General features: G+C 42.9%; 1 protein-coding gene across 1 annotated transcript; it reads left to right on the top strand.

The window, feature by feature from the left end:
• The first annotated feature begins 202 nt into the window (after positions 1 to 202).
• LOC140454353 (olfactomedin-4-like) lies at positions 203 to 8,342 on the top strand. The gene is made up of 5 exons (XM_072549059.1): positions 203 to 253; positions 3,116 to 3,268; positions 3,933 to 4,142; positions 6,026 to 6,176; positions 6,988 to 8,342. The coding sequence occupies exons 1-5, from the start codon at positions 212 to 214 to the stop codon at positions 7,818 to 7,820; spliced, it is 1,389 nt and encodes a 462-aa protein (XP_072405160.1). The 5' UTR covers positions 203 to 211; the 3' UTR covers positions 7,821 to 8,342.
• The last annotated feature ends 3,571 nt before the right edge of the window (positions 8,343 to 11,913 follow it).

The following is an 11,913-nucleotide window of genomic DNA, read 5'->3' on the forward strand; positions in this document are numbered from 1 at the left end:
TGAATTGTTTACATAATTACGCAACCAGCCGACAAGTTGACTTATCTGACTTTAATGGTTTAAATAAATTACTAGAAAGGCTGTTTCTTTCTGACTGGCTCTCAGAAGAACATGTCACTCAATTAGGGGAGGAGTTTCTACTGAGTTTTTTTATTTAAACCTCAAACCCCTCCTTAAGTAACTTGGAGGTGAGCTCAGAAACAGAATCAAGATGCTGTTCCTTCTGTTGATCGCGGCCACTGTCCTGCCTTCTGTGAGTTTACTTCTCATTTTGTATCAGTTTCATATCGCTCTGAGGTATTCGAATTGTACGTTTGTCTAAGCTGCGGCTCAATGCCCCTTATCTCTCAGTTAGATCCCAGTTCTTCAACCTCTACTCTGGAGACCTGAATATGTAATCCAGACTGCATGTCTAGCACAGCACGAAGGAGTGCTGCACGGTTGGAGATGCTTTCGTTCAAAATCAACCCTTGTTCTGATGCATGGAATGACACTGTTCCAATGAAGAGCAGTTCAGTTTCTCCCTGGTATCCTGGCCAATGTTTCTCAGCCAACAGCATTCAAAGCATTGATCTCATTGTATATTTGATGATTGTTTTTTGCAAATTGACTAACACATTTCCTCTTAAGAAGTATTTCAATGACTCTTGGGGTGGTTCTGAAAGTTTCTCATTAAATGCGAGTTGTTGATGTTAACGGTGTGAGGCATTGGGCAGGGACCATCACCTTGTTTGAATGTCTCGATGCTGACAATTAATGGTGGAAATGGGAGCATGTTCCTGGTTAGTGCTCATCCCTCACTTCTGAACCCTCAATGAAATAGTAGTCTGGATCAATTTCTGCATTGTCGGCCTTGCCCCATAGGCTACATATGAGAAATGAAGAGCAATAAATATTCAAAACTGTTTGTCATCATGTTAGCATGTCATATTGGTAGTCCAGTATGTTGTGCAAAAGAAAACGTTACCCTAGGGTCAACATGCTTCTTCTGATGAACTCTTGTTTTAGGACATCAAATTTCTCCCAATATCTGGGGTGATTGAGGAAAGTAGCAGTGTGAGAACTTCATTCCAGACTCCCCCCCAGCTGAGTCAGGAGATAGAATAGGCCATTCCACACTGAGTTGAGGAGAAATATCCTCACTTTGAGATTGGTCTCCCAATGTAATTCCCTCATACAGAAAACTGTGGAGGCTGAGACACGGAATATATTTCAGGAAGATTTATTGAGTCCAAGGGTGTTAGGGACATGGGGAGACAGCAGTCGTATAGTGTTGAGAAAGCGTCATGATTGAGTTGAATGACAATGGAGGCTCAATGGGGATAAATATCCTACTCGTAACGTCACACAGATGTACAACATGGACATAAACCCTTTGGTCCAAAATCATCCATGCAGACGAGATATCATAAATTAATCTCATCCCATTTGGCAGCACTTGGCCCATATCCCTCTAACTCCTTCCTATTCATGTACCTATCCAGATGCCTTTTAAATGTTGGAATTAAGTCAGCCTCCATGACTTACCAATGCAGCTAAATCCAGACACACACCACCCTCAGCATGAAAATGTTGGAATGAAGATGTACCTATTACACCTTTCCCCTCTCACGCTAAACCTATGGCTTTGAGTTCTGGGCTCACCAAACTGGGAAAAAGACCTTGTCTATTCTCCCTATTCATGCCCCCCATGATTTTTTAACATTTATAAGGCCACCACTCAATCTCCGATGCTCCAGTGAAAATAGCCCCAGCCTATTCAGCCTCTCTCTTTAGCTCAAATCTTCCAACCCCAGCAGCATCCTTGTCAATCTTTACTTCAGTCTCTCATGTTTCACATTGTCCGTATAACAGGGAGACCAGAATTGAATGCAGTATTCCAAAAGTGACCTAACCAATGTCTGTACAGCCACAACATGACATCCAAACTCCTATATGTAATGCTCTGACCAATAAAGGCAATTGTACCAAACACCATCTTTGCTATCCTTCAAGGAACTGTGAACCTGCACCTCGATATCTCTTTATTTGGCAACATTTGCCAGCACCCTACTGTTATGTGTATAAACCCTGCCCTGATTTGCCTTACCAAAACGTAATACCTATCATTTATCTAAATTGAATTCCATCTGACACTTCTTGGCTCACTGGCCTATCTGGTCAAAATTTAGTTGTACTGAGATGATCTTCTTCATTGTCCACGACACCACCAATTCCCATTCCAATATTTCTGTATGAAATTCAGAATCTGTATTAAAAGTTTTGTGGAGGGCATTGTATGAACCTCTTTCTCCAGTTCAACATGTATGAAGGAGGAAAGTAAAACAGCAATGTAGAGCCTGTTCCTTTGTTGCTCCCTCAAGTTCAGTGACACTTCCACACGAGTACCCAAGCTTAGTGAAGTGATCACTAATGTCGACTAGTCACACAGTGACAATGCTGCATTAATGAAGGATGCGAGATCACTGGAAGGCCTTGATTAATCAGCATTGTGGAACCAACAGATGACATTTTTCTGTGAAGATTTCCATGGAAAGAGTAAAAAAGTGAATCCATAACTGGTAGAAATTGTCGCAGTAAAGAACATTGGAACACAAAGAACCCTGATTTAAGGTAAATTGAGAGGGGAAATTAGGAGGATTTGATTTTACACAATTTGGAATGTCTAAAAACAGAATGGAATTCTCAAAACTCTGTAACTGCAAAGAAGGTATACTTAAGGCAGACTAATTGGGAAAACATCAAAGGACATGATGACCTGAATGGTCCTTCTATATGGGCTGTATGATTTTATAATTCTATTGAATCCCTGAAAACATAGGGGCTTTGGAAACAAAGAGGCCAAATTCCCTCTAGGTGGAGGCAGAACACTGGCAGTAAGAAACTGCCTGCCCATTGTAAACCTGAAGGTACATTTGGGTAGCAAGCGTAACTTGGCTTTTTGATAGCTGAGGTGAATAATAAGCACGTGTGTCCACAATGCAACCATTTTGTCTGCAACAGCTTGACAGGAAAGGAGCTAAAGCAGAGTATTATTGATTTGGGAGAGGGTAAGAAATTCTACCAGTTTGCACCAGTGTTGAATTTACACTCATTCTAATTTCTGCACCAACAGTCTAGCATCAATGTCAATGGGACAATCAACAACGATGGAGTTTGTCTCTGCTCCATGGTTTTGCCTGATACGTCATTCCCAGTGGAAAAAATGGAATATTTAGAAAAAACATCCGAGGAGCTCAAGAGCAAAGTGGAACTGGAGATCAGCAAGGTATACTTCTTACAGTAATAAATGCTAGCCAGTTTCACACTGCATTCATAACTTAGCTCTGAGATTTAATGCCCTGTACTAGAGTGAAAACTATGGTGAGACAATTAGTTGGAGGACATCACCAGTCCCATGACATTTTTATAGAGTGACAGAAATGGATGGCTGTTTATCAATGGACAATATTTGTTGATATGCCCGAAGTTTTCAACATCCAGCCATCCATTATACTCTAAAGTGTTTCTCTCTTCAGAGATTCTTCTTGACCTGAGTTTCTCCAGCAATTTCTGCTTTTATATCAAAAGTAATTTGTACTTTTAAAACTGTTAGGCACTTCAATTATGATACATGGATTATACACAATTAAGTAGGTTTTTATTATTAAAGTTGAAGATTTCCTCTTCACATTTTCACATAACTCCCACTAGACGTAACATAAGATTTTTCGACATTATTACCTGCAGTGTGTGATTAAATCAGGGTTTATATTTACTTAAAATTACTGTCGTCAGGAGAAACTTGTGGAGCGTTCATTATGAAGTGTTAGCATGTACAAATCACTCGAAGCTAGAGTGTGGTAACTGTGCAGTGTGGTGTGAGGTGGAGATAGTTAGGTGACTCTGGAGGTAGCTGTAACTCCATACGTTTGCTGTGATGTTCCATTCAGGTGCGGCAATACTCGAGGGCTGTCTCTGTGCACTCCTCCAAGCTGGTGAACCTGACCCTCCGCCTGGAGAAGATGGAGACTGAACACGGCTACACTCAGCTCGACTTTGAGCTGTTGAAGTTGGAGATCCAAGAGTTGGAGGCACTCACCAATCAGCTGAAGCAGTCCCTCAATGGCAGCAACAGCATCATCGATCAGCTCTACATGGAGGTCAGGAAGAGACAAAGTTGTTCTCTTCATTGTCTTGTATTTCTGCATCCTGCAATGGCTAAGTATTAGGAGCCTGACAAATTTCCAGAGAAACAAGCTGGATTAATTAATCTGATCTGATGGAGGGGAGTGTTTTTGTCACAATAATAACACAGAAGGTGATATGTGCTATAGAGCGAGGCTGAATAGGCTAGTGCATTTTTCCCTGGAGAGTTGGAGGCTGTGGGATGACCATATACAGGTTTATGTGCTTTTCTAAAGGAAATCTAGAGAAAGATCCGGTGGTTTTTAGTTGAGGTTTGTCCCGAGCAGGTCTGTGATGCAAGACTTTGTGCTCCACCTTCTGTTCCCCAGGCCACACACCGAGACAAACATTGACTGTGTCTGGAGGGCCATTAGCTCGTTGAAAGGAGGCCCTATGGTCTGCCTGAAACTTGTTGATCTTCCAGAGCAAGGAGTTGACCCTGTCTAAATGTTAAAGGCTGGCACATTCCAAGATCCAGGACTACGTGCAGAGGGATGCGATTAAGCTTGGGGCAGCTGCTGCTGAGGCATGGTGGGAAAAGACCACTCTCTGAGGTCTTTCTGCCCAAGTTAAATGAGTCTGTTCAGGTATTAGACACTGCACTGTCTCAAATGCATGTAAATATAGGCTTGTACAAGTGAGAACTGCTGTAGGCTTGTTTGTTGGATAGAGTCAAACTCCAATATTTATTTTCTTCATGTGCTCCTGGACAGAACTGAATTGTGTTAGTGACTATATATCCATATAAAGTCTTTTTAAAAAATGAATGAAACATATTCTTAAAATAAAGAGTTTATAAAATCATGAGGGGCATTGATAGGGGGATTAGCCAAGGTCTGTTTCCCAGTGTAGGGGAGTCCGAAACTAGAGGGACTAAGTATAAGGTGAGGTGGGGGAGTTGGGGGAAGATTTAAAGAGAAAGGGGGGCAGCTGTTTTGTGCAGAGGATGGTGCACATACAGAACATGCTGTCAGAGGAAGTGGTGGAGGTGGGTACAATGATAACATATAAAAGTATCTTGATGGGTGCATGAATAGGAAGGGTTTCCAGGGATTTGGGCCAAGGGCTGGTAAATGGGATGAGAGCAGTTTAGGATGTCTGATCAGAGTGGTTCAGTTGGACCAAAGAGTCTGCTTCCATGCTACGTAACTCTATGAGTCCAAACTTGCTTTTATTAAAATCCTTCGAAGAAGTCTACCAGGCCAAGACACCTCACAGGAGCAGAGAAATTCACAAAGCTGAGATGTAGGGTTTAAGGAACATCTTAAAAGGTGGTAATAGAGAGAGATAAATGAACTTTAAGGGGGAATTTCAAATGTTTGACGATGTAGCAATGAAAATTGGGGATGTACGCAAGGCCGGGGGTCAGAATGAAAATAGCACTAACTGTTATATGCTCACATGAGTTTTAGGAATGGTTGCACTCACCGTGTTGGTTTTCATACAACACAAACAACTGCATGGCCCCCATCGTTGTGACTGTTTTAATTTAATTCCTCATACCGTTGAGATCAAGAAGTCCAGTTGTATGGTTAAGGGTGAACACAACAGGAGATCATAATCTTAAATTGGAGATTGACTGTTCAGGGTTCATGGCAATGAGCACTTTACACAAACGGGTGGGACAGTCTGGAAACGTCTCCTTCAGAATGTTGCTGAGGTTGTGGGTCAGCTAAACATTTCCAAGGTTTGACAGATTATTATCACGAAAGAGGAGTAATCAGTGCTGGTAAGTGACCATGGAAATATGGATCAACTACAGTCTCATTTAAAGGCAAATCCTAGTCGAAAGGGCTGAATGGCCTCCTTCCATCCTGATCATTCCAAATGCTCTCTTTAAATGCCCTTTGTGTTTCAGATTATAAATATATCACGGATTGTCAATGAGCTGGAATCATTTGACACACAAAACGTGCTGGCAATACGCAAAGAAATTACTCTGCTGAAGAAACAGCTCACTGACTGTGAGAAGAATCAAGCCCCACCAACTCTACCTCCCATTGATTTCGGTGAGTATTTAATAGTCCCACAATATAATGAAACCACTATCAAGATGGAACTCAGAATTCATCCATGTTTCCGAATTTATACGGAACCAAAAAACGTATGATAAATATTCAACAAACCGAAATGGTTGAAATAGTATTTTTCTGTTTCGAACAAACAGACAATTTAGCGTAACCAAGATCTACTGGCTCTGATTTGCTTTCAAGATTGGGAAATCCCATTTTCGACCCTGATCTAGCAAATAAATAAATGCTTAACCTCCTTCGCAATTTCGGAGAGTTTGTCCAATGGAGGATCCTTTAGAATCAACTCAGTCCATCGATCCTGGAGACAGTAGTGGAAAGAAACCAAGCAGTAGATACTGTACCCCAGTAAGGAAGGATAAACTGGCCTGAGGCTTCATTGAAAAGTCACATAGATGTTGTAAAGAGGTTGGGTTGGTGAAATAAGTTGGTGAAATAACGTTTATAGGTTGGCAGGGAGGGTAGACCAGCTGGTGTGTAGGGTCACACCTGGCAAGGTGGCTAGGGTGGTGAGTGGGCAAAATGGCTAGGGTGATGGGTGGGCAAGATAGCTCGGGTGGCAGGGGCATTGTAGGCAGTAGGAATGAGACAGGAGACTCTGAGAGATTCCCATGGGATCTTTACATTCCATTAGCTCATTTTTCTAGGGAAGCGTTCGTCTCTGACCTGACTGGGAGATCTGTGCCAGTATATCGCTTCAATGATTTAATTATAATGGTCAAAAGTTGAATTTGATAAATATGACGACCCAAAGGTAAACTGGAGCTTACTTTTCTCTCCCTCCAAACAGGAAGCTGTGATCATCATGGCCTTCTCCAATTGGGCGAACCCACCGTAATACAACTGAACTATAATGGATTTGGTTATAGATATGGAGCATGGGGCAAAGATTCAATTCCACCCCCTAATAAAAAGGAGCTATATTGGGTGGCACCACTCAATACAGATGCACGAACACTGTATTCCTTCAGAGTCTATTATTCACACGACGATTTGCTCCTTAATAAAAATCCAATAACGAAATCATTTCCAAGTTCATATAGAGCACAGGGAAGTGGAATGGTTTTGTACAATAATTTTTTGTATTACAACTGTTACAATACCAGAGACATGTGCAGGTATCACATAGACTCAGGCAGAGTGCAGACCCAGACTCTTAAAGATGCAGCTTACAATAACAAGTATTCTTATGCGGGCGTCACATACCAAGACATAGACTTTGCTGTGGATGAGTCTGGCCTTTGGGTCATTTACTGCCCTGAAACAAATGCCGGGAATGCTGCTATTGGTAAGATTAATGAGGCCACCTTCACTGTGGAAAAGACATGGGTCACCAGGCTGTACAAACCTAGTGTGACCAATTCTTTTATAATATGTGGGGTTCTGTATGCAATTCGGCCTGTACAACCACAGTCTGAGGAAATTTTCTACGCATTTGACACCAAAACCGGGAAGGAAGATTCGATTTCTATAACAATGGATAAGATCCTGGAAAAACTGCAAAGTGTTAACTACAATCCAGCCGATCACAAACTCTACGTGTACAATGATGGCTACCAGCTGACTTATGATGTGATCTTCAGACGTGAATCACCAGAAAGCAACAGTCGTGTTGCCAATTGAGTAACGAGCAATTAACAATCAAGCAACTAGGTCTGGAAATAATTGTGGGTGGGGGGCTGTAAATCCTTTGAGGAATTTTTGTGCTTGAATCTCAGGTTAGATTTTATCTCAGGTTTTGAACTCAGTTCCAGCTGAAAGTTACTGTCACAGTATACAGCTTTGGTGTAATAACTGAACCCAGACTGGGTGAAATTCCAGTTGACCAATAAACGTTCAGGGGTAGGCCAGGTCTTGTGTGGAGCTGTATTTGAACTGAGCTTTCACGTCACTAACACTCTCAAGTGATACTGTGTCAATGTGAAGAGGTTTAACAATAGTAACATTCTGTCTGCGTGATTAATTCTGGATGTGACGGTTCATTTAATATCTGGGATGATTATCCAAGCTGGATAACATGCCATTGGTGGAAAACTCATTCCTGATTAGTGCATTCATTCGTTTTCTGTCTTTCTTGAATGTGTCAATTGCCAGATATAATGGTTTGGAGGTTTCTGGAATTCTTAACAAATTTAATAATAAATATCAGCATCTACAAAGGATCCGCAGTGATAATTGTGTCTTTTTTTATTCTCAGTCTCTTCGCTTTTCGGCCATCTTCTCCCATCCTTAAACTCTTCTATATCTAGTTACCTTCTTGAGCGTACCATGACCTCACTGTCAATTCAGCACAGTGTCCTGCAACTCAGCTTCGGTCAATGTGACCTTTGACCCTGCCAATAGGCAGTTAACAAGATTATCCTCAACTTCCTAATTTAGCGACTGCCTCTGCTCTGCCATCAGTCTTACCCCTTCCAGGGTGCATCTTCCATCTGACAGCAACGAAGGGAAGGGACTGAAAACAGCAGGAAGTTCATCACCGTGTACTTACAAAGTGCTGTTCCTACTTCAGTGACTCACTGACCAGGGCACCTCGCTTTCTTGATGCATTTACGCTTTTCAACACTTCATCGTTTAAGATATACCCGGCACATCTGTTCTTCCAGTGAAAACGGGACAATATTACATTCCAACTGCCATTCCCGCCCATTCACTCAGCCTATCCTAATCCACCTGGAGTCACCATCCATTTTCCTCATAACATGGACATGGAAAGCTGTGGTTTTGCAATGTGTACTCGGAGTCTAATCTAAACCCTAGGTTCAGGACGTTCTTGTTCAGTAGTAACCATCTTGTCAAAAAGGGCAATATCTAACTCAGAATAAAAACTAACCATGTTTATTGGGCATGAAGTTTGATACTGAACAGTTCAGTCATTAAGGAACAGTATGATGCACGTTGGCTTTGTTGTGGGGAAAATCACCAGTCTCGGAGTCAGAATCAGGATTAATCGACAGAGTTTATTGTACAAAGAAACCAGATCTCTGCAAAGAGAGAGAGAGAGAGAGACGCAGCAGCAGAGCTGTCAGCTGAGAGCCTTCTCTCACCCTCGGAGCACATGTCACAGTATTTTATACATTTCACGGTATAATGGTCCAGATAACGAGTCTTTGTTTTTGCTGCATGGTTTGTTTACAGAAAACGCTACAGAGTCATTGTCAGTTTCAGAGAAATCATACAGAGTCATTGTCACTTTCAGCAGCTACACGGAAGTCCCTTGCTGCAGTAATTGGTTGTGATCATTTTTCTTGAGAAGCGAGATGGTTTTCCATTCCTGCAAATCGAAGGTATTAACACTTGTCTACAAGCAGCCTCAGGTAGTTAACCTTCCTATTGAAGGTGGGGACTGGACTCAGACACCCCGACGGGCATTAGATGTTACTAATGTGGCAGCAAGCGCCCTCCAAATACTGGCGGCTCTTTGACTATGTTCTCATCAAAGTGAAGGATTGGAAAGAATTTAAAATCACACATGCCATGACACATGTGATGACATGCACCATGACACGTGTGATGACAGGCACCATGACACATGTGATGACATGCACCATGACACATGCCATGACAGGCACCATGACACATGTGATGACATTCACCATGACACATGTGATGATAGGCACCATGACGCATGTGATGATAGGCGTCGTGACGCATGCCATGACAAGTGACATGACATATGCCATGACAGATGCCATGACACATGCCATGACAGGCACCATGACACGTGTGATGACAGGCGCCATGACATGTGTGATGACAGGTGCCATGACAGGCACAATGACACATGTGATGACAGACACCATGATACATGTGATGACAGGCGCCATGACATGTGATGACAGGTGCCATGACACATACCATGACAGGCGCCATGACATATGCCATGACAGGCACCATGAAACATGTGATGACAGGCATCATTACACATGCCATGACAGGCGCCATGACACGTGATAACAGCTGCCATGACACATGCCATGACAGGTGCCATGACACATGTGATGACAGGCGCCATGACAAATGTGTTGTCAGGCACCATGACACATGCTATGATACATGCCATGACATGCACCATGACACATGTGATGACAGGCACCATGAAACATGTGATGACAGGCGCCATGACACATGTGATGACAGGCACCATGACACGTGTCATGACAGGTACCGTCCATTGCTAGATGCACCATCACCTGGTCCAAGCCAGGATCGACTTAAATATAACATTGCTGCAGCACAGGCAACAGAAGCAGTGTCTGCAGTTGTTCAACACTGAGGTACCTAAAGACACAAAAAAAAGTCTCATATAACCAACTCCTCCCCACAAACCCAGTCACCTTCTGCAACACAGAGTTGGGGGAATTCAATGGTCCCTGGTCCGCTCTTAAAATCGGTGACATCACTCCCTACAAAACCTCAGTCAGCCACTCAACCAGGAAACACCAAGACCAGTTCAATGAGAATGATCATCAGATCCCGTGAACTATTAAGCTGGCGTTTCTGAGCGGAAAACAACAATCGAGCTCGGAAGACATAAGGCAGGCCTACAGGCAACTGAAGGCAAACTTCCAGAAACAAACCCTGCTATAAACAACAAGTGGTCAGCAGAGAAAGCGCTGGAGGGCCATGAATGGCCAACAACCATGATGTGCATGGTTTCTTCAAGACCACTGTGACAATGCTACACCTTTAACAAGGTTATTCTGTCCCTGTTTATGGTTTCCTGAGAGGGGTCATAAAGGTAGAGGTGCCAAAATGTCTGAACGGGCTACATTAATAATGGCTACAGATGCTGCGTAAGTCAACAATCAGAAAAGGCTTTCAGGTTGATTTAAAAAAAAACACTTGAAGGGGAGTAAGTGAGGACTGCAGATGCTGGAGATCAGAGTCGAAGAGGGTGGTGCTGGAAAAGCACAGTCGGTCAGACAGCATCTGAGGAGCAGGAGAATCAACATTTCAAGCATAAGCTCTTCATCAGGAATGAGCTTTGTGGCAATTCCACCGGCTCATGGATTTCTTTTTCTAGATTTGGGTTAGTTTGAGATGGGGAGCCAAAGAAACAACTCCATGCTGATCCTCGCGCTCTCTTTGAGATCTGTCTCCAGTAAGAACTGGGTTTGAATTTACCTTTTTGCCAAGGGGTGTGTTTATGGGATACTGCAGGAAATCAGAGCAACTCTTTGTTAAGTTGCGTTTTCATATCAGTTGAATTTCCAAATAGTTATGGTATTCTGAATTGGGTTTTCTTTTGCTTGGGTGTAAATAAATTCGATTGTGTTTAAAACCCGAGCGATTTGACAAGCTGCGTCACTCCTGGAGTAGTCTTGGTTTCCTTCTTAAAATGTTTTGGGGTGGGGGAGGGTCTGGCCTGGTCCATAACACCACACATAGACCAAGCACCCAAGGCCCCACCCCCACCGCTGGCCAAGAACAGAGGGACTCTGATCAAGGATAAAGAAGCCATCAAAAAACACTTCAGAGGGGTGCACTTCAGAGACCTCCTCAAACAAGGCTCTGCTGTTGATCAGAGCATCCTTGAACACATCCCACAGCATGAGGTTAACAACACCCCAGCCTTGTACAAAGTAGTGAAGGCCAGCTTAACAACAGCAAGGCTGCTGGAGCAGATGGTATCTCTGCTGAGGTATTGATCTATACAGAGGCAAAGAGCTCTGGCTGCAGCTACACATCCCTGTCTGCTTTAACTGGAAGGACG

Source organism: Chiloscyllium punctatum, chromosome 29 (genome assembly GCF_047496795.1).
Source record: "Chiloscyllium punctatum isolate Juve2018m chromosome 29, sChiPun1.3, whole genome shotgun sequence".
Classification (NCBI taxonomy): Eukaryota; Metazoa; Chordata; class Chondrichthyes; order Orectolobiformes; family Hemiscylliidae; genus Chiloscyllium; species Chiloscyllium punctatum.

Excerpts from the sequence above, each read along its gene's own strand:
- LOC140454353 (XM_072549059.1), top strand. The coding sequence starts at position 212 with ATGCTGTTCCTTCTGTTGATCGCGGCCACTGTCCTGCCTTCT. Across the intron at positions 3,269-3,932 it reads TGGAACTGGAGATCAGCAAG|GTGCGGCAATACTCGAGGGC; the intron begins GTATACTTCTTA and ends TGTTCCATTCAG. Across the intron at positions 4,143-6,025 it reads TCGATCAGCTCTACATGGAG|ATTATAAATATATCACGGAT; the intron begins GTCAGGAAGAGA and ends TTTGTGTTTCAG.